The 22,833-nt window shown below is 44.3% G+C and overlaps 1 protein-coding gene across 3 annotated transcripts in view; it reads left to right on the top strand.

Annotated features, from left to right (window-relative positions):
- Positions 1-22,833, top strand: part of FOXP4 (forkhead box P4) — a 288,966-nt gene that overhangs the window by 225,946 nt on the left and 40,187 nt on the right. For all 3 annotated transcript variants that reach the window (XM_069238402.1, XM_069238400.1, XM_069238401.1), the window contains exons 12-13: positions 4,027-4,103; positions 12,944-13,045. In XM_069238402.1, coding sequence (XP_069094503.1) covers positions 4,027-4,103; positions 12,944-13,045 — 179 coding nt within the window. The remainder of the gene's footprint in view (positions 1-4,026; positions 4,104-12,943; positions 13,046-22,833) is intronic.

A 22,833-nucleotide genomic window follows, 5' to 3' on the forward strand; every position in this document is an offset into this window, starting at 1 on the left:
TAATATGCCCTTCAACGAAAAACAACTTTTTGGCCCTGAAGTGGACACAGCCATTGAAAAACTTAAAAAGGACACAGACACGGCCAAGGCCATGGGCGCACTCTACTCCCCGCAGAGCAGAGGCTCTTTTAGAAAAACTCCATTTAGAGGGGGGTTTCGTGGCCAACCCACAGACACCACCAGCCAACAAACAAGAACCACACCATATCAGGGTTCCTTCCAAAGGGGAGGTTTCAGGGGATATAGAGGGGGTCAATTCCCAAGGAGTAGGGGAAGATTCCAGACTCCAAAAACACCTCCACCTAAACAGTGACTTTCAAGTCACGCAACCCCTTCACTCAACACCAGTGGGGGGAAGACTAAGCCAATTCTACCAATCTTGGCAACAGACTACAACAGACAATTGGGTATTAGCAATAATCCAACATGGCTATTGCATAAAATTCCACAAATTCCCACCAAACATCCCTCCCAAAACACGCAAAATGTCACCACAACATTTAAAACTTTTAGGACTAGAAGTTCAAGCACTACTGCAAAAGGATGCAATAGAGTTAGTACCAGTACAACAAAAAAACACAGGAGTTTACTCCCTGTACTTTCTAATTCCAAAAAAAGACAAAACATTAAGACCAATATTAAATCTCAGGACACTAAATACCTACATCATATCGGACCATTTTCACATGGTCACACTACAAGACATCATTCCACTGCTCAAACAGCAAGATTACATGACCACATTAGACCTAAAGGATGCGTACTTTCATATACCAATACACCCTTCTCACAGAAAGTACCTACGGTTCGTATTCAAAGGAATACATTACCAATTCAAAGTGTTGCCATTCGGAATAACAACTGCACCAAGAGTGTTCACAAAATGTCTAGCAGTAGTAGCAGCACACATCAGGAGACAACAGATACATGTGTTCCCTTACCTAGACGATTGGCTAATCAAGACCAACACAGTAAAAAAATGCGCAAACGACACCACATGTGTCATACAAACCCTTCACAAACTGGGGTTTTCCATCAACTATACAAAATCACACCTAGAACCGTGTCAGACACAACAATATCTAGGAGCAACCATCAACACATCAAAAGGAATTGCCACTCCAAGTCCACAAAGAGTGCAGGCATTCCACAAGGTAATAAGTGCTATGTTTCCAAACCAAAAGATACAAGCAAAATTTGTGCTAAAACTTCTAGGCATGATGTCATCATGCATAGCCATTGTCCCAAACGCAAGACTACACATGCGACCCTTACAACAGTGTCTAGCATCACAATGGTCACAGGCACAGGGTCAACTTCAAGATCTGGTGTTGGTAGACCGCCAAACATACCTCTCGCTTCTATGGTGGAACAGCAAAAATTTAAACAAAGGGCGGACATTTCAGGACCCAGTGCCTCAATACGTTATAACAACAGATGCTTCCATGACAGGGTGGGGAGCACACCTCAATCACCACAGCATTCAAGGACAATGGGATATACACCAAACAAAATTTCATATCAATTACCTAGAACTGTTAGCAGTATTTCTAGCGTTAAAAGCCTTCCAACCCATAATAACACACAAATACATTCTTGTCAAAACAGACAACATGACAACAATGTATTATTTAAATAAACAAGGAGGAACACACTCAACACAATTGTGCCTCCTAACACAAAAAATTTGGCAGTGGGCGATTCACAACAACATTCGCCTAATAGCACAATTTATTCCAGGAATACAAAACCAACTAGCAGACAACCTTTCGCGAGACCACCAACAAGTCCACGAATGGGAAATTCACCCCCAAGTTCTGAACAAGTACTTTCAAATTTGGGGAATACCCCAGATAGATTTGTTCGCAACAAAAGAAAACTCAAAATGCCAAAACTTCGCATCCAGGTACCCACACCGCGAATCACAAGGCAATGCTCTATGGATGAGTTGGTCAGGGATATTTGCATACGCTTTTCCCCCTCTCCCTCTCCTTCCATATCTAGTAAACAAGTTGAGTCAAAACCAACTCAAACTCATACTGATAGCACCCACATGGGCAAGACAACCTTGGTATACAACTCTACTAGACCTTTCACTAGTACCGCATGTCAAACTACCCAACAGACCAGATCTGTTAACACAACACAAACAACAGATCAGGCATCCAAACCCAGCATCATTGAATCTGGCAATTTGGCTCCTGAAATCCTAGAATTCGGACACTTAGACCTCACACAAGAATGCATGGAGGTCATAAAACAAGCTAGAAAATCTTCCACTAGACACTGCTATGCATCTAAGTGGAAAAGATTTGTTTACTACTGCCATGCCAATCAAATACAACCATTACATGCCTCTACGAAAGACATAGTAGGATACTTACTACATTTGCAAAAAGCAAATCTCGCTTTTTCATCTATAAAAATACACCTCGCAGCAATATCTGCTTACCTACAAACTACTCATTCATCGTCTCTATTTAGAATACCAGTTATTAAAGCATTCATGGAAGGGCTAAAAAGAATTATACCACCAAGAACACCACCAGTTCCTTCATGGAATCTTAACATCGTCTTAACAAGACTCATGGGTCCACCTTTCGAACCCATGCATTCCTGTGAAATGCAATATCTAACCTGGAAAGTCGCATTTCTCATTGCAATCACATCCCTCAGAAGAGTAAGTGAAATACAGGCATTTACCATACAAGAACCATTTATTCAAATACACAACAATAAAATAGTTCTAAGAACAAATCCAAAATTTCTGCCAAAAGTAATCTCACCATTCCATTTAAATCAAACAGTAGAATTGCCAGTGTTCTTCCCACAACCAAATTCCGTGGCTGAAAGGGCACTACATACATTAGACATCAAAAGAGCACTAATGTACTACATTGACAGAACAAAGCTAATCAGGAAAACAAAACAACTGTTCATAGCTTTTCAAAAACCACACATAGGAAATCCAATCTCTAAACAAGGCATTGCTAGATGGATAGTCAGATGTATTCAAACATGCTATCTTAAAGCCAAAAGAGAATTGCCTATTACACCAAAGGCACACTCAACCAGAAAGAAAGGTGCTACAATGGCCTTTCTAGGAAACATTCCTATGAGCGAAATATGTAAGGCTGCAACCTGGTCTACGCCTCATACGTTTACTAAACACTACTGTGTAGACGTACTAAATGCACAACAAGCTACAGTGGGCCAAGCTGTACTAAGAACATTATTCCAAACTACTTCAACTCCTACAGGCTAAACCACCGCTTTTAGGGGAGGTAACTGCTTTATAGTCTGTGCCAAACATGTGTATCTGCAGCAACATATGCCATCGAACTGAAAATGTCACTTACCCAGTGTACATCTGTTCGTGGCATTAGTCGCTGCAGATTCACATGTACCCTCCCACCTCCCCGGGAAGCCTGTAGCCGTTTAGAAGTAGATCATAAATCTTAAACTTCTGTACATTTGTAAATAATTATTATAAACTCTTAACGTACATACATATTCACTCCATTGCATGGGCACTATTTATAGCAAACAACTCCATCCTCACCCTCTGCGGGGAAAACAATCTAAGATGGAGTCGACGCCCATGCGCAATGGAGCCGAAGAGGGAGGAGTCCTTCGGTCCCGTGACCAAAAAAGACTTCTTCGAAGAAAAACAACTTGTAATACTCCGAGCCCAACACCAGGCAGCGGACTGTGCCAAACATGTGAATCTGCAGCGACTAATGCCACGAACAGATGTACACTGGGTAAGTGACATTTTCATTGTCACTCAAATTACATTTTTTTTAGATAATGCCCATTAATTGGTGAGTGGAGGATAGACCCCATGGGGTGCAACCAACACATGTCCAGTTTTGCATTTTTGTAAATGTGTTTCTCGGGTGCCCTCACCGGTGGGAGAATGACTATAGTGGTTTTTAACTTGAAGAACAAAATAATCATGAGGAGAACCAGCATTTCATAGTATCTCACTCACGTTCTCCATCTCTCCCTTGCTCTTTTTTTCAGAACTTGCACAGAATCATGAGTTTTATAAAAATGCTGATGTCCGGCCACCCTTTACCTATGCCTCTCTCATCCGTCAGGTGAGAAGCAATGTTGTCTGTGTTTTACTGTGTATTTTTCCGGCGTTTCTTTTCCTACAGGGATGTTGGTCTTGTTTTGGGAAGAACAAGTGGGAGGTCTGGCTTACTGGCAGATTTTACTGCAGCAATGTACTGTGATAGCTGGATTTTCTTGTACATTGCATCTTGGTTTTCCACGTGTATCAGGAGCAACTTATTTTCTGCCACTTGGATTATGAATGGAAGCTTGTTTGAAACTTATTTTGTTGTAGATCACATGCCGTGCAGTATCTTGCCATCTAGCATTGGGTTCGGAATTGAATACGTTGTTTACTTCAACTTTAGTTTGGGTTCAAGAATGACCTGTGATCATGTATTTGAAACCCATGAGGTATCATCATGCAGACTCCACCTTATGTCATTTTTTTTCTTCTATCTGGTTTGGAGCTAAAATTTGGTGCTCAGATCTGAATTTTTTTTACTTTACACACAGCAACAAAGATAGATGGTACTGACGAACATCATCAACTCTGCAGGGCATCGCACTCCATTGCAAATACAAAAGTCATCAAATCAACTCATTAATCGCTAACAAATATGAAAGGCTGTGTACTCTCGTCCAGATCGTATGTCAGACTGCGTTTGGTGAGGAATGGAAAATGCTCCTTTTGGGTTTGTTGCAAAAAGTTGGCACAATCCGTTGAGCTTTGGATACGTAAACTGTGCCTTCTTTGAATTTACACCTTCATTTGCAAGTGTAAATATTGTGATTGCAATGACATTACTACACTGCTAGGGAACTGAAAGATCCAACTTTGGTAGCTTTGGGGACAGTGATACCGACAAGGACTCTTGTAGTTCTCCAGGGTTACGAACCAAGAGGAACCAATATATTGATCAGGCTATCATGGGACCAAACCACATTTTTTATTGGCTCCAGAACAGTTCCACATAGGTACCAAGATGCAGCCTGTACAGGAGGGTCATTCGTAGCACAAGCCACACACTAACAAATTTGAGTATATTCCCTCTAAGTCTAGACTCCCGTCACTTAAGGGCTCCTGAAAGCCTGTCTCTGGACATAAGGAGATTCAACCTGAAAAGTAAATTTGATGCCGAAGAAGGATTGAAAGCCCATAGCCGAAGGCATGTCCTCTTTCGGTGCTCCATTTGAACCAACTGATTTTCGACATTGAAAATATCTTCAGTGCCTATAAGAGAAATAGGTCCAAATTCATGATTCCTGGAGACTGCATACAACACAGCAGGTAGCACTAAAGTCAAAAAAGCATCTCTAGTAACCCCAAAACTGTCCAGAGCAAACTCTCAGAATGATGTAGGAAAGCACCCTTTTTGGCATGGTTAGCACACACTTTTTGCCAGTTTTTTTATGTGACTTCGACTGTTAGTGCCCTGGGTTCCTGCCAAACAGGTCCCCAGTGCCAGATCTATTTCCCCAAACCTGCACAGTTGGCAAATTCTTTATCTACAACTTTAGGTCCTAAGAAAATGGTACCCCTGGGACATAGGGCAGGGGTACTAAGGAAGGTCTCTGAGGACCACCCTGAGGGGCCCCTCGCCTAACCCACACAGTGCTGCCATTGCAGACTGTGTGTGTTTGTGCAGGCTAAATTGAAAACATTACCTGTCACACACCCCTGTTTGCCAGGGCCCCTGTCACTGTATGTGCCAGGTGTAAGTCACCCCTAAAGCTGGGTGCATCCAGGCATATGTGAGGGCATATGTACAAGAGCAGATATGCCCCTGCTTTGTCCTTGTCAATTCTGAGACATAGTAAGTGCATAGGGAAGCCATTATAAATGCTTGTGCTGGGCACTAGTCATTACATGTTCCCCAGCTGCATGATAGCTTCTCTGAATCCTGGGATATTTGGTATCAAACATCTCAGAATAATAAACCTTCACTGACCCCAGTGATGGATTTATTAATAAATGCACCCAGAGGGCACCTTAGAAGTGCCCCCTGAAAACCTACCCAGGTACTGATGTGCTCACTGACTGGTACAAATTAATGCAGCCACCCTAGACCCAGGTCTGGCCCCCTGAGGTAAGGGCCACACTCTTGAAGGCCCAGAACAAAGGCCTGCTCTGGGCAGAGATAACACCTCGTCCAGAGCAGGATGGACATTCCAGGGTGGGGAGTTTCAAGTGCCTTGCGGCCTTTGAAATGCAACCCAGGTCTCTCCAGATAGCAGAGATGACCGACCTCCCTGTCCTGACCCCACGTTTAGCAGCAGCACAGGTGGGTAAATTAGTTAAATTAGGAGGAGTGCCCACTTCATGCCAGCCCCACCCCTAAGGTGGACGAGCTGAAGTGGACACTACTTTTCAAATTCCTTCTCGGAACGAATTAGGCCACTACAGTTAGGGTTATGTCCACTTCCAAGCAGAAGTGATCATATGAAGGGTGTAGTCACCCTAAAGGAGGTGGGCCCATTTTAATGCTCCTGAATTGAATATTTAGGTGGCACCCGAAACCCTAGAACTCAGATTCTGACTACCTACATTGAAGGACAAAGAAAAGTCAACCCCTCAGAAGAAGAAGCTGCTGACAAGGTAACAGCCCTTCCGGCCTGCTTGCTAACCTCAATGGACTCTGCACAAAAAGATTGCATCTTCAAGAAACCCAGAACTTTTGGCTGCCTTCTGAAAAGAGTCAGACTCCCGTGAGCAGCGGACCTGTTCAGCATCAAAGTATCGAACAAAGACTCTGCAGCGTGGAAATCTGACACCTGAAGCGACCTCTGCACCGGACGACCTCGACCCGGTGAGAAGCTTACCAGTGGTGCCAGCAGGACTCCCCAGCTGTCCTGAGCTCAAGTCCACCCAACTGTCACCCCTCCTGGACTCATCCAAGCTGCCTGCAGCCCCTGCATGCAGGCCTGATCTCCCCCAGCCTGGTGGTGAGAGAAAACCAGACAGCTACAGCAACCACTGCACCCGTGACCCCTGACCCCAGTTGAGGTGGATCATTGGTATTAACGATGTCCGCCGGCTCCTGAAAGCTCGAGCCCACCCTTGGTCCAAACCTGCTGGACTCCCCCACAATGCCTGCACCCTCAACCCACAGGACCCCCTGACTGCAAGAAAACCTGACACCAAAAGGCACCCCTGCATCCGTCACACCCGGGACAGGAGAAGAGGACAAAAGGTGCACCTACATCCCCAAGCACCCCAAGTCTCCTACCTACCTGTTTGTTGTCCCCAACTGGCTTTCCAGCCAGAGTCTGCAGCCTGTTTGTCACGGGGTCAAGCTCCCATAGGAAACCAGTGGACATCCGACACCTTAATGCACCTCTGCACCTGGCCGCCCCTGTTCAGTCCGGTGTGACCTGTTGGTGTGATTCCGATCAGTGCCAAGTTCTTACCTTAACTCCCTGAGACTGGCTTTGTAAGTCGTTAACCCTGTGTTTACTGAACATTGTTTTTCCCCCATAGGACAACATTGAGAGAACTCTGAACCTTGCACTGTGTCTATATTTGAAACTGCAAAGTATTTATGCTTAAAAGTCTACTTACCTGATTACATAGTTCTTGGGTTTGAAACATATATACAAATAATTTTTATTTTTCTAAATTGGCCTCAGAATTATTCTTTGAATGTGTGTCTCATTTATTGCCTCTGTGAGTACAACAAATGCTTAGCACTACCTTCTGATAAGCCTAGCTGCTCACCCACACTACCACAAACTAGAGCATTTGTCCTACCTACTTTTGCCTCTGCAAACCAATTGGGGATCAGCTGGACTCTGCACAGTATTCTTCATTTCAGTGGACTATATAGAGAGCCAGCTTTATACAGATGTCTTTAGGCCTACGGACCTGGTCAAATTAACCAGTCCTTCATCGCAGAGTATCTCCTTCTGACAAGACTGTTACCAAATGCAGTATCACATTTGAGGAGGTTCTTGCACCCATATTACACCATTATCACGTACCGAATTAAACATTGGGCTATGAACAAGAAAGCAGCTTCCCCAGTGTCTCAGACCCTTGCACCATCACTATGCCACCTCATGCAGACACGCATAAAATGGAGGATCTGGTGAAATCGCTTGAAGACCTTGTCCTGCATTTTGAAAATGTATGCCAAAACTAGTCCATAGCATTAGATAAAGAATCTCTAGAGCAATATCTCATTAAAGTGTTGGCTCCAGACCAGGCTTCATCCTTGTATGCTGTAATCCAGTAGGATGCTTCTCACCATGTCGTTGACATGGCAGTTGAACAAAAGGAAGGTGATTTTCTCATTGAAACATTGGCCAGACGCAAGAGAACTGTCCAGAACTTACCTGTGGTTTTAAAAAGCTCTGTAGTCTAGTAAAGACACAAGGTATAACACCTAGAGTAGAATGCAGATGTAAAGCTATGAATCTGGTTACTCTTTACATCTGGGGTAATGTGCCTCCGCTTCTTTGGTGGATCAGACAGCTGGAGACATAGCCATTAATCAATGTGCCACTGATGGACCATCACCAGACTAAGAAAGCAAATGACTTGATGCAGTTGGTGTTGCAACCTCCCAGTGCGCTGCAAACTCCCTGACACTCGTCATCTGGTATTACCATTTTCAATGGGGAGAAGTAGAGGATCTCCTCCAGCACCTTCCAGAAAAATATAGAAAAGGGACAAAATTGTCACTGAAGGCAAAGTAATTTTAAATATGGGCATACGCAGCTCTCTGGATTAAACAGTTAGGGTATGCCACCAAATCAACATCAGCATCATTGTATATCACCTTGTCTAGCTCTGCATTTCTGTGTTCCACACCTTTTGGATCTACTACTCAGTGGTATGCATTTGATTAGCTTGCATGTGCGTAGGCCCTTGAAACATTTCGAAAGGACACGAAGCAGCCAAGTTCATGTGTGTCCTTCAACAGCAACAACTGTTCTAAATCTTTCAACAAACACAGCGACTCCCAGTAGGCAGACAAACAAAAGACAAGCAGTCTTTTCCACAACAAGCTCAGTAACAACAAACCTAAAAAACACTCCTTTCAGAGAGGAATATTTAAAGGAAACAGTAGAGGTTACGGCAGAGGCTTACATTTATGGTGAGCTTCCACTGTGATCAAAAGTGCCTCACTGCTCTTTGGTGAAAGGCTAAAGGACCGTTCTCTTGAATGGAATAGAGTAACTACTGACATGGATAGCACACAGAGTGCTGCAGAGCTACTCCATGGAGTTAATGCACCCACCTTCAAATATACCCCAACAAAATCAGAAATTGGGTTTCTGTTTGGTAGAGGTATGCACCCTGTCCAAGCAGAAACCACTGTCCTAGTCAGGGTAAGTCAGTTACACACCCTAAATTAACTTGTGCTCACCCTCCGGTAGCTTGGCACAGAACAGGCAAGCTTAACTCTAGAGGCAATGTGTAAAGTATTTGTGCAGCTCTTAAAACAATAACACAGTGAAAGCACCACTAAAAGATTCCACATCTAGTTAGAAAGATACAGTATATTCTAATGATAAAACAGGACCAAAATCACAAAAGTCCAATAAGTGGAAGTTGTGATATGATTTGTTTAACGAATATCTGCAATTGCAGTGCTTAGAAGCTTAAAGTGCCAACTGGGTCTGGTCGCGCTAGACCGGAGTAAAGTCAAGAGTTCAGGCCGACTATGATGGAGTACAGGCCGGTTACAGGAACCAACCTTGTCCCGCTGAAAGAGTACCTTGTATGGAGGGTTGCATCGACTTTGAGGATCTGATGAGTGGAGTAGACAAGAAGATGCGAAGGTGATGCGTTGAGTCAGATTCATGCAGTCAGGGGATGCGTCATCGTCGAGCCATGCGATCGATTCTCGAACAGTGGTGCGGCATTGGACCCTTTACGATAAAGGCAATGCATCGTCGTCAAGCAATGCGAAGGTGCTGCATCAGGGCTGATGGTAATACATTGTTCCTGAGCTGTGCAGTTGATGATGATGTCCTCAGCGGCAATGCGTCAGCATCTAGGCGAGATGTGGCTGTTCCGATCGGTGCAGTGACAGTGATGCATGGGTTCTGCTGGATCAGCACAGGGAAACCCAATTCCAAGGGCCCAGGGCTGGATTGGAACCACTTGGAAAGGAGCAGGACTCAAAGTTGCCAGAGTCCAGCAGTTGTGTCAGAGTTGATTGAAGTCTTTGTCTGTGAGACTTCAGAAAAGGGTGCAAGCCAGCAAACTCTTGAGGTCACTTTGCTTCTGGGTAGTAAGAGATGCAGGTCCAGTCCTTCTCACTTTCAGAAAAGGGGGCAGTAGGCAGCAGGCCAGGCAAAGCAGGAGTCCATCAAAGTCCAGCAGAGTTACAGTCCCCTCAGCACAGTAGTCCTTCTTCCTGGCAGAATGTTCCCGGGTCCAGAAGTGTAGTTGTGTCCGAGGTCCAGTACTTATACCCAGTTGTGCCTTTTGAAGTGGGAGACACTTCAGAGAGAGGCCTTTGAAGTGCACAGAGTCCCTGGCCTTCCTACCCTGACTCCAGAAACACTACAGGGCGTTATTCAGCCCTTTATGAGGGCACAGGACCCAGCCTATAAAGGTGTGTCAGCTCCTCCCATCCTGACCAGGGTGATCCATCAAGATGTAAATGGCCCATCAGGATGTGGATGGCCCATACGGCACAGATAAACTGTTTTTTTTTGTGTGGCTATCTAGAGGAAATGCACACGAGTTCAGCTGCCTACCACCCAGATGTGTATTCAGAGACAGGCAGAGGCACAAAATGGTTAAAGTAAGAAAATGGCAACTTTCTAATAGTGGCATTTTCAGACTTGCACCTTAAAATCCAACTTTACCATAAGCTGTGATTTTAAATTGTGAGACCAGAGACACCGAACTCAAAATATCTATCTGGTCCCAATTCGGAAGTTACAAGATGTAATAAGACAATCCCAATATTAACCTACGGGTGAGATAGGCCTTGCAGTAGTGAAAAACAAATTTAAGAGTTTTCACTACCTAGACATGTAAAACTTAAAAGTACATGTTCAACTTTTCAAATACACTAAGCACTGCCCATGGGGCTGTCAAGGGCTTACCTTAGGGGTGACTTATATGTATTAAAAAGGAAGGTTTGGCCCTGACAAGTGGGTTAACTTACCAGGTCGACATGACAGTTTAAAACTGCAAACACAGGCTCTGCTGTGGCAGGCTTGAGTCATGTTTAAAGGGCTACTGAAATCGGTGGCACAATCAGTGCTGTAGGATCACCAGTAGCAAATAATTTACAAGCCTTGGGCACAGGTAGTTCACTTTACTAGGAGCTTATGAGTAAATTAAAACTGCCAATTGTGAATAAGCCAATTGTAGCATAATTAAGGAAAAGAGCATGTGCCCTTTAGCACTGGTCAGCAGTGATAAAGTGCCCATAGCCCTAAAGCCAGCAAAACACAAAGTCAGCAAACAGGAAGTCAGAAATCAAAAAAGTTAGGGGAGACCACGCCAAGGATGCCAGGTCTAACAGTAACTACTGACAAATGGATATCGCATACAGTGCTGCACAGCTACTCCTTGGAGTTATTGCATCCACCATCAAATATACTTCTAATAGAAAAAACAATTTAGAGCTCTTATGCTGAGGTCCATTGCTTTTTTCTGTACTGCTCCTGTAATTTACACCCCTCAGCGCTAGTGTTCATTGCTAACTCAGATTTAAATTCAGCACCAACAGTTTGTACTAAATGTCTTGCTGTGATGGCAACCCATCACCGCCTCTTGCAAATTCATGTTTACCCTAGACTAGAAGACTGGCTGGTAAAAAGGAAAACTCGCACACAAAAAAACAGTGCCCCGTCTTCTTCAGTTAGCGTTTACAATCAATGCCTAAAAGACCTGTCTGCAAGCACCACAGAGCCAGAATTATCTGGGAGTAACAGTGAATATCCAGATGGCTCACACTTTCCCAATACTGGAGTGATTAAAGGTTGAATCCGATTTTCTAGACATCACAATCGATGTCTGGGAGAATGATGATGACATTGTTAGCTATAGCTTCGTGCATAGAGTTGGTGCGTCTACAAAAGTGTCTGTTGCAAGGGTGTTTGCTGTCGCAGTGGGTACACACATTTAGGCATTGAAATATGTAGTCTTTATCACCTCAGAGCAAGTACAAACTGCTGGAGTAGAACACACTCAGTCTCATCGCAGGACAGCATTGAAGATACCCAGGGACACCCAACACTCACTACAAATGCCTAATTTCAGCAATGGGGAGAAAGGATGCACTATTTCACAGTCCAGGGAAAATGGTCCAGTATAGAAAAAACTCCTCCTTATAAATGTGTTAGAATTAAAACCAGTGCTTCTATCACTGAAATCTTTCTAAATTAATTTGCATAGCGAAATTGTGCTGACCCACACAGACAGCATGTCTCTATGGTTGATGACCATATTTTAAATTTTACTGAAAACAATATGATGCTATTTTGAGCCTAAATTATAGCAGTATGTACAGTTTACAAATCTACAATTGTATTAAAGCCCAAACTACTTATATTGGCAAGTGGTATTTCTTCTTTGTGCATTATGATTAACTACTCAAGGATTGATAGTACATGAGGTTCCTATTGGATTTCCATATGCATTATGAATGGGTGGGATTTTGCTTGCGTTCAGGGTAAATAAATCCTTTCTTCAGCATTGTTGGGTAAATGGTTTTTTATTCTGCTGTTGGTAGGTATGTGGGTTGCATTATGAATTTGAGTTCAATAGAATTCTTTATGTGTTGTGGGTAAATGAGTGTTGTTCGCATTGTGAATAGCTAGATTTTACCGGTGGCTGCCCCATGAACTGTGGACATCTGGGTTTCCTCGGACACTGAGGGTGATTTGGTCTTTCATTTTTGAATCCACACAGGCCATTCTGGAAACACCGGACCGACAGCTGACCCTGAATGAGATCTACAACTGGTTCACGCGCATGTTTGCATATTTCCGGCGGAACACTGCAACCTGGAAGGTGAGTTGGTTCACCTTTATCTGCTGCTCTGAAATCAGCATGGCTCTATAATCTGAAAAACACCTTCATGTGAATTCCTTAACCGTTCTTCTAGCGTGCTGTCATGGCTGCTCTGGACACTTCCTTGCATTGCTTTTTCAAGGGGCCTGTCGGACCAATGAGTGGGATTTGGGTATCCCATCTTACACTGCCTGTACGTGCTACTGGTAATCCTTGAACCGAGCTAAGGGCACCGGAGTGCTCCACAGGGTCAAAGAAAAGAATACAGTAAAAATAAAAAAGTGATTTGAGATGGGTTGTGGACTGTTGCTGCATCATAATATAGTGTTCTTTTAAAAGGTTAGTCTTCAACTCTTTCCGGAACTGGAACAAGGTTGGTCCGGTTCTGATTGCTATGTGGATGTTGTTCCAGGTTTAGGGTGCATAGATGGAAAAGACGTGTTGCTTTTTCTGTTTTGTTTTTTTAATCTTTTTTTTACACTTGTCTCCAGTGTGATGGTTACTGCCTGCAGATGTTTAATGATGTTTCTAAAGGGAAGTCAGATGGGAACTGTGCCCTAGCTTTGTCTGTCCTGCCTCCCTGCTGCCCCCAACTTCCTTGGCCCCACTACCACAGCTGTTGGAAGGCAGCACAGAAAATAAAACAGACACCGCACCTTGCCACACATATTAAATTTGTCCACCACCTTTCATTGCAAAGCAACATTGTTTTGCTTAAAATGTTGATTTCTGACTTTGTATATATATGTTTAGATTTGTATATCTATGTAAACATGCACATATAGATATAGACACACATATGTACAGCGTAATATTTAAATATTCGTTGTTTAAACCTGAGTATGTATATATATATATATATGTTCGATGGCATGTGTAGCTGCAGATACACATGCTATGCACAGGTCCTGCCATCTAGTGTTGGGCTCGGAGTGTTACAAGTTGTTTTTCTTCAAAGAAGTCTTTTCGAGTCACAGGACCGAGTGACTCCTCCTTTTTGGCTCCATTGCGCATGGGCATCAACTCCATCTTAGATTGTTTTCTTTCCACCATCGGGTTCGGACATGTTTCTTTTCACTCCTGTTGTTCGAGTCAGAAAAGTATTACAAACTTTCTAAATTCGTCTGTATTGTTTTCGATCGAGTACCATCAATCATCGACACCTCAGTACCGGCGGACACAGATCTCTACTTGCCCTTCGGGGCACCCGTGCCCAACTTGGGCCAAGTCGGCCCAACCAAAAGTCTTGTCAAAGCCTCATGGACCGGACCCCGTTTAGATTCTGCCCTCGGTGCCACACCAAGTATCCTTACACGGACCAACATCTAGTCTGTAAGCTGTGTCTATCTCCAGCCCACCGAGAGGATACTTGCGAGGCCTGCAGATCCTTCCGCTCAAAAAAGACTCTGAGAGACCGAAGAGCGCGAAGGTTAGAAATGGCGTCCAGAAGCACTGAATGCCTCGACACAGAAGAAGAGGAGATGATCCACACCGCAGTCTCCGTTTGGGGGTCCGACTCTGAGCACGACCGACCGATAACAGCGGGCCAGCACGTGAGTACGCTTGCCCCAACCCAATACAAGGCCTCAGGGACGCCACTGCCAGAAGGCCATGGCTCCACCTGTAAGAAAACTACCGGTGACCAAGCAACATCTTCGGCACTGAGAAAGGCCACAGCAGCGAAGCCTTCGGACTCAAGCCGAGCCACAGGCTCCGAAACTCTCAAGCACCGACCCATCGAGTCGAAGCCCCGAAAATCCCTCTCGGAGCTGAGGCCAACAAGTACTTCAGGCCTTTCGATCCCGAAGAAAACCGCTTTGGAGCCGAAAAAACACACATACACAGAGGAGCATGGACTTTCCAAGCAATTGAAAGAAAGCCATAGATTTGCGGGAGAACTTACGCAAATGGAGGATTTTGATGAAAAACAGGCCAGAATCCAAAATCATAAAGACACTGGCTAAATCCTCACTGCACCTCCTCTAAAAACAAAGAGGAAACTGGCCTTTCATGGACATTTGGACACTGATCAGCCACCGGCTAAGGTACCAGAACCGAGACAAAAATCTTTGCCTCCTCAGTTTTCACCTCACCAGTCTCCTCCTCATTCTCCTCACCCAACTGTCTCCCCGCCTGATACCCCCACTGGACAGTCTCCAGCACACTCTGTACAGTCACACCAGGATGACACTGACCCATGGGACGTTTATGATGATCCCATGTCAGACAATAGTCCATAGTGCTATCCATCAAAGCCATCACCTCCAGAGGATAGCACCTCATACACACAGGTTCTAGCTAGGGCAGCGGCATTTCATAACGTAGCCATGCACACAGAACCTCTTGAGGATGATTTTTTATTTAACACATTGTCCTCATCTCACGCCACCAACCAGAGTCTACCCATGCTTCCTGGCATGTTAAAACATGCACATCAAATCTTCCAGGAACCAGTTAAAGCAATTACTCCAAGGGTAGAAAAGAAATATAAGCCGCCGCCTTCAGACCCAGCTTTTATTACCCAACAGCTACCCCCAAATTCCGTAGTGGTCAGCGCAGCAAGGAAGAGGGCTAACTCCCAGTCTCTGGGGACGCACCCCCTCCAGATAAGGAACCAAAAAATTCAGTGCTGCGGGTGAAAGGGTGGCATCACAGGCAGCTAATCAATGGCGTATAGCCAATTCCCAGGCGCTAATGGCCAGGTATGACAGGGCCCACTGGGATGAGATGAAAGACATTATCCAGCATCTCCCCAAAGACCAACAGAAAAGAGCCCAGCAGGTCGTAGCGGAGGGATAGGCAATTACCAACAATCAGATCAGGTTAGCGTTAGACTCCACAGACACAGCCGCAAGAACTATTAATACGGCTGTCACCATTAGGCGGCATGCATGGCTTAGGTCGTCAGGCTTTAAACCTGAAATTCAGCAGACTGTTCTAAACATGCCTTTTAACGAACACCAACTATTTGGCACACAGGTTGATACAGCCATTGAGAAAATGAAAAAAGACGCTGACACTGCCAAAGCTATGGGGGCGCTTTACTCCACTCAACACAGAGGCTCATTTTGAAAGCCTCAATATAGGGGAGGCTTTAGACCCCAACCATCTGAGCCATCTACCTCCCAATCCAAACCCTCTTACTAAACACAATTCCAGAGAGAGGGGTTTCGGGGAACCTACAGAGGACAATTTCCCAGATCTAGATGAAAATATCAGCCCTCAAAGCAACCCACGCATACCAAACAGTGACTTCATCCACATCCTCCCTCACCACACTTCCCCTGTGGGAGAAAGACTACAAAAGTTCCACACCCACTGGTTACCTATCACAACAGACAATTGGGTCTTATCCACTATCCAACATGGTTACTGCATAGAGTTCACACAAACTCCTCCAGATATACCCCCAAAACCACACAAACTCTCATCTCAACACGTTTCAATGTTGCAAACAGAGGTACAGGCACTATTACTCAAACAAGCCATAGAGCTTGTGCCACATCATCAAAAAGGAACAGGGGTTTACTCCCTGTATTTCCTCATTCCCAAAAAAGACAAAACATTGAGACCAATACTAGACCTCAGAACTCTCAATCTTTACATCCTATCAGAACACTTTCACATGGTAACACTCCAGGATGTAGTCCCACTGTTACAACAACAAGATTTTATGGCAACACTGGATCTAAAAGATGCTTATTTTCACATACCCATTCATCCAGCGCACAGAAAATATCTCAGATTTGTAATACAAGGAAAACATTACCAGTTCAAAGTGTTAACTTTCGGGATAACAACAGCTCCCAGAGTATTTACAAAATGTCTTGCCGTAGTCGCAGCATACATAAGAAGACAACATATCCATGTCTTTCCATATCTCGACGACTGGCTAATAAAAGCCAACAGTCAAACACAGTGCCAATATCATACACGTTATGTAATAAACACCTTACACACACTAGGGTTCTCAATAAACTACCAAAAATCGCACCTACAACCAGTGCAAATTCAACAGTATTTAGGAGCCACATTAAACACCCAAAGAGCACTTACAAGCACAAGTCCACCAAGGGTGCAATCGTTCCACAACATACTGCCAAAAATCCAGCCAAACCAACAGTACACAGTCAAATTTGTCATGAAACTGTTGGGCATGATGGCATCATGCATCGCCATTGTCCCAAACGCAAGATTAAACATGCGGCCCTTACAACAGTGCCTTGCAAAACAATGGTCACAGGAAGATTGGTCAACTTCAAGATCTAGTGTTGATAGACCGCCAAACACACATCTCGCTTCAGTGGTGGAATTCCACAAATTTAAACAAAGGACGGCCATTTCAAGACCCTGTGCCTCACACCATTGTTACAACAGATGCATAAATGATTGGATGGGGAGCACATCTCAACAATCACAACATTCAGGGACAATGGGATACCAAACAAAAACAAATTCACATAAATCACTTAGATTTGCTAGCAGTATTCCTAGCATTAAATAGCATTAAAAGCTTTTCATCCTCTTCTTGTTCACAAACACATTCTCATCAAAACAGACAATATGACAACAATGTGCTACTTGAACAAACAAGGAGGAACCCACTCATCACAACTTTGCCTTCTAGCACAAAAAATTTGGCATTGGGCAATTCACAACAACATTCATCCTGTAGCTCAGTATATTCCAGGGATTCACAATCAATTAATAGACGGCCTCAGTCGGGATCATCAGCAAACACATGAGTGGGAAATTCACCCCCAAGTGCTTCACAAATACTTTCGTCAGTGGGGAACACCAGACATAGATCTATTCGTCCACCAACCAAAACGCAAAGTACCAAAACTTCGCGTCCAGGTACCCACACCCTCAATCCAAGGGCAATGCTCTATGCATCAACTGATCAGGGATATTTGCTTACGCTTTTCCCCCTCTCCCGCTCATTCCATTTCTGATCAACAAACTGCGTCAAAACAAACTCAAACTCATACTTATAGCACCAACGTGGGCACGTTAACCGTGGTACACAACATTGTTAGACCTGTCAATAGTACCACACATCAAACTACCAAGCAGGCCGGATCTGTTGACACAAAACAAACAACTGATCAGGCACCCCAATCCAGCAATACTCAATCTAGAAATCTGGCTCCTGAATTCTTAGAGTTTGGGTATCTACATCTTCCACCAGAATGTATGGAAGTAATCATACAAGCAAGAAAAACCACTACCAGGCAGTGTTATGCAAACAAATGGAAAAGGTTTGTCTTTTACTGCCAATCCAAAAACATCCACATCCATACAGGACATTGTGAGTTACTTACTTCATCTACAAAAACCAAAATTAGCTTTTTCATCCATTAAAATACATCTCGCAGCTATTTCAGCTTATTCACAAAATATACAAAACAAGTCTCTATTTAGAGTGCCTGTCATCAAAGCCTTCATGGAAGGTCTAAAACGTATCATACCTCCAAGAACACCACAAGTACCTTCATGGAATCTCAGTATTGTACTCACACAACTCATGGGGGGGCCACCGTTTGAACCCAGGCATTCGTATCAAATTCAATTTCTAACATGGAAGGTAGCATTCCTCGTTGCAATCACTTCATTACGAAGAGTTAGTGAAATACAAGCATTCACTATTGAACAACCCTCTATACAAGTACACAAACATAAAGTTGTACTTCACACAAACCCAAAATTCCTACCTAAAGTCATCTCACTGTTTCATTTAAATCAAACAGTGGAACTTCCAGTCTTCTTCCCACAGCCAGACTCAGTAGCAGAAAGAGCACTCCATACATTAGATATTAAATGAGTTTTAATGTATTACATTGACAGAACAAAATCATTCAGAAAGACTAAACAGCTGTTTGTCGCATTCCAAAAAACCCATCATGGCAATCCTAACTCAAAACAAGGCATAGCCAGATGGATAGTAAAGTGCATCCAAACCTGTTACCTAAAGGCTAAAAGACAGCTATTAGTAACACCAAAAGCACATTCCACCAGGAAGAAAGCAGCAACACTGGCATTTCTAGGAAATATACCAATGACAGAAATCTGTAAAGCAGCCACTTGGTCAACACCCCATACATTTACCAACATTACTGTGTAGATGTGTTAAAAACACAACAAGCCACAGTAGGACAGGCTGTACTAAGAACACTATTTCAAACAACTTCAACTCCTACAGGCTAACCACCGCTTATGGGAGGAGAACTGCTTTGTAGTCTATGCATAGCATGTGTATCTGCAGCTACACATGCCATCAAACGGAAAATGTCACTTACCCAGTGTACATCTGTTCATGGCATGTTCCACTGCAGATTCACCTGCGCCCTCCCTCCTCCCCGGGAGCCTGTAGCCGTTTAAGTTACATTTAAATTTGTACATATGTATATATATATAAATCTCTATTCCATTGCATGGACATCTCTTTCTTTACACTCTATCACTCCTACCTTACCCTCTGCGGCAAAACAATCTAAGATGGAGTCGATGCCCATGCGCAGTGGAGCCGAAAAGGGGGAGTCACTCGGTCCCGTGACTCAAAGACTTCTTCGAAGAAAAACAACTTGTAACACTCCAAGCCCAACACTAGATGGCTGGACCTTTGCATAGCATGTGAATCTGCAGCGGAACATGCCACGAACAGATGTACACGGGTAAGTGACATTTTCCATGTGTATATTTTTATGCTCGATGGCATGTGTAGCTGCAGATAAACATGCTGTGCATACATCTGCCATCTAGTGTTGGGCTCAGAGTGTTACAGGTTGTTTTTCTTCAAAGAAGTGTTTTCGAGCCACGGAATCGAGACTCCTCTTCGGCTCCATTGCGCATGGGCATCGACTCCATGTTAGATTGTTTTTTTTCCGCCATCAGGTTCGGGCGTCTTTCCTTTCGCTCCGATAGTTAGAGTCGGAAAAGTTTCAAAACTCTCTAATTCTCCTCGGTATTGTTTCGATCGCGTTCCATCTTCTATCAACACTTCGGTACCGTCGGGTCAAACAGCTTTTCTCGCCCTTCGGGGCACCCGTGCCCAACTTGGGCCTAGTCGGGCCAACCGTGTGGAAGCCTCATGGACCGGACCCCATTCCGCTTTTGTCCTCGTGCCACGCTAAATTCCCATGCACAAACCAACATCTCGTCTGTAATCTCTGCCTTTCCCCAGACCATCGGGAAGAAAATTACGAGGCCTGCAGATCCTTCCGTTCCAAGAAAACGCTCCAAGACAGAAGAGCACGGACACTCGAGATGGCATCCAAAAGCACATAAAGTCTCGACGCCGAAGAGGAGGAGATCATGCAGACTGCTGTCTCTGTTTGAGGATCCGACTCCGAGTAGGAGTCTGAGGAGGACAGACCGGTCTTGGCAGGACAGCATGTGAGTACGCCTGCCCCTGTCCCAGCCATGCCCAAACATAAGGCCTTGGGGATGCCACTGCAAGGCTATGGCTCGACCCAAAAAAAGAACTTCGGTGACCAACCCACAACTTCGGCACCGAAAAAGGCCACTCTTTCCTAGCCATTGGAGAGGAGCCGGGGCTCTGTCTCCGAGCCCAGCAAACATCGATCCTTCGAGTCGAAATCTCGAAAATCGTTTTCAGGGCTGAGACCATCCTCAACCCCCACTTTTGATACCAAAAAAAACAGCTTCGGAGACGAAAAAGCCTATTTACACAGAGGAGCATGAACTTTCATAAGCACTCAAAGAAAGCCATAAAACTACTGAAGAACATTTACAAATTGATGCAATTGATGCAATGGATGAAAGGCAACCCAGGATTCACATCCATAAAGAGACTGGCAGAATTTTAACAGCACCTCCTCCAAAACCAAAGAGGAAATTAGCCTTTCAAGAGGAATTGGACACCACTGCTCAGCCTCCAGCTAAAGTGCCAAGAACAAAGGAGAAAACTCCACCTCCTCAATTTTCTCCTCCTCAGTCTCCACCTCACTCTCCACATTTACTTATCTCTCCCCCTACTAGTCCTACACCTATGCAGTAACAAGCACACTCATTCCATTTGCAGCAGGACAATGTGGATCCATGGGATCTTTCTGATCCAGACCCCATTCCGGACAACAACCCAGATTGCTATCCCTCTAGCCTTCACCACCAGAGGATAGTACAGGCTACACTCAGGTGATAGTTAGGGCGGCATCCTATCACAATGTCGCCATGCACACTGAACCATTAGAGGATGACTTCCTTCTTAATACACTCTCCTCTACACATGCAACTTGTCAGTCGCTTCCCATGCTCCCCGGCATGTTAAAACATGCTGACCAAATATTCAAGGAGCCAGTAAAAACAAGAATAATTACTCCTAGGGTGCAGAAAAAATATAAGCCACCTCCTGATTCTTATCACCCAACAGTTACCTCCAGACTCCGTAGTCATAAGCGAAGCCAGAAAAAGAGCAAACTCGCAGTCATCAGGTGATGCACCCCCACCAGACAAAGAGAGTAGGAAGTTTGATGCTGCAGGGAAAAGGGTGTCATCTCAGGCAGCCAACCAATGGAAGATAGCCAACTCTCAGGCATTGTTGGCTAGATACGACAGGGCCCACTGGGATGAGATGAGACATCATCCAACATCTCCCCAAAGGAACAGCAAAAGAGGGCACAACAAATAGTAGAGGAAGGAGAAGCCATCACCAATAATCAGATCAGGTCAGCCCTAGACTCTTCAGATACAGCAGCCAGAACCATCAACACTGCTGTAACCATAAGAAGCCATGCATGGCTTAGGTCTTCAGGGTTTAAGCATCAAATACAACAAACAGTCCTCAATATACCATTCCCACCAAAAACAACTTTTTGGCCCAGAGGTGGACACAGAAATTGAAAAAATGAAAAAAGATTCTGACACCGCAAAGGCCATGGGTGCTCTTTATAACACGCAATACGGGGGATCCTTTCGTAAGCCCCCATATAGAGGTGGATTAAGAGCCCAAACAGCCGAGGCATCTACCTCACAGTCAAAGTCTGCCTACCAACCTCAATATCAACGAGGTGGTTTCAAAGGTACTTATAGAGGCCAGTACCCCAGAGGCAGGGGAAAATATCAAACAGCAAAACAAGCCTCACAACAAACTAAGCAGTGACTTGTGCCATCCCTCCCCAATTCACACCTCACCTGTGGGGGGAAGACTGCAAAGGTTCCACAACAATTGGCTACCCATTACCACAGACAACTGGGTATTATCAATTATCCGCAATGGCTATTGCATAGAATTGACACAAACTCCACCAAATATTCCACCAAAACCACACAACCTCTCCACAGACCATATCGCTCTGTTGCAAGAGGAAGTAAAATCTCTATTACTCAAGCAAGCAATAGAAGCAGTGCCACAAAATCAAATAGGGACAGGAGTTTACTCACTGTATTTCCTCATTCCCAAAAAGGACGGGACTTTAAGGCCAATATTAGATCTCAGAACCCTCAATCTTTACATCCTGTCAGAACACTTTCACATGGTAACACTACAGGATGTTATCCCATTACTTCAACAACACGATTTCTTGGCAACATTAGACTTCAAAGATGCGTATTTTCACATACCCATCCATCCAGCGCACAGAAAATATCTCAGGTTTTTCCTTCAAGGAAAGCATTTTCAGTTCAAGGTGTTACTGTAGGAAGTTGGCTCTGTATGTGCTATTTCAAAGTAAGGAATAGCATGCACAGAGTCCAAGGGTTCCCCTTAGAGGTAAAATAGTGGTAAAAAGAGATAATACTAATGCTCTATTTTGTGGTAGTGTGGTCGA

Source organism: Pleurodeles waltl, chromosome 6 (genome assembly GCF_031143425.1).
Source record: "Pleurodeles waltl isolate 20211129_DDA chromosome 6, aPleWal1.hap1.20221129, whole genome shotgun sequence".
In the NCBI taxonomy this organism is placed as follows: domain Eukaryota; kingdom Metazoa; phylum Chordata; class Amphibia; order Caudata; family Salamandridae; genus Pleurodeles; species Pleurodeles waltl.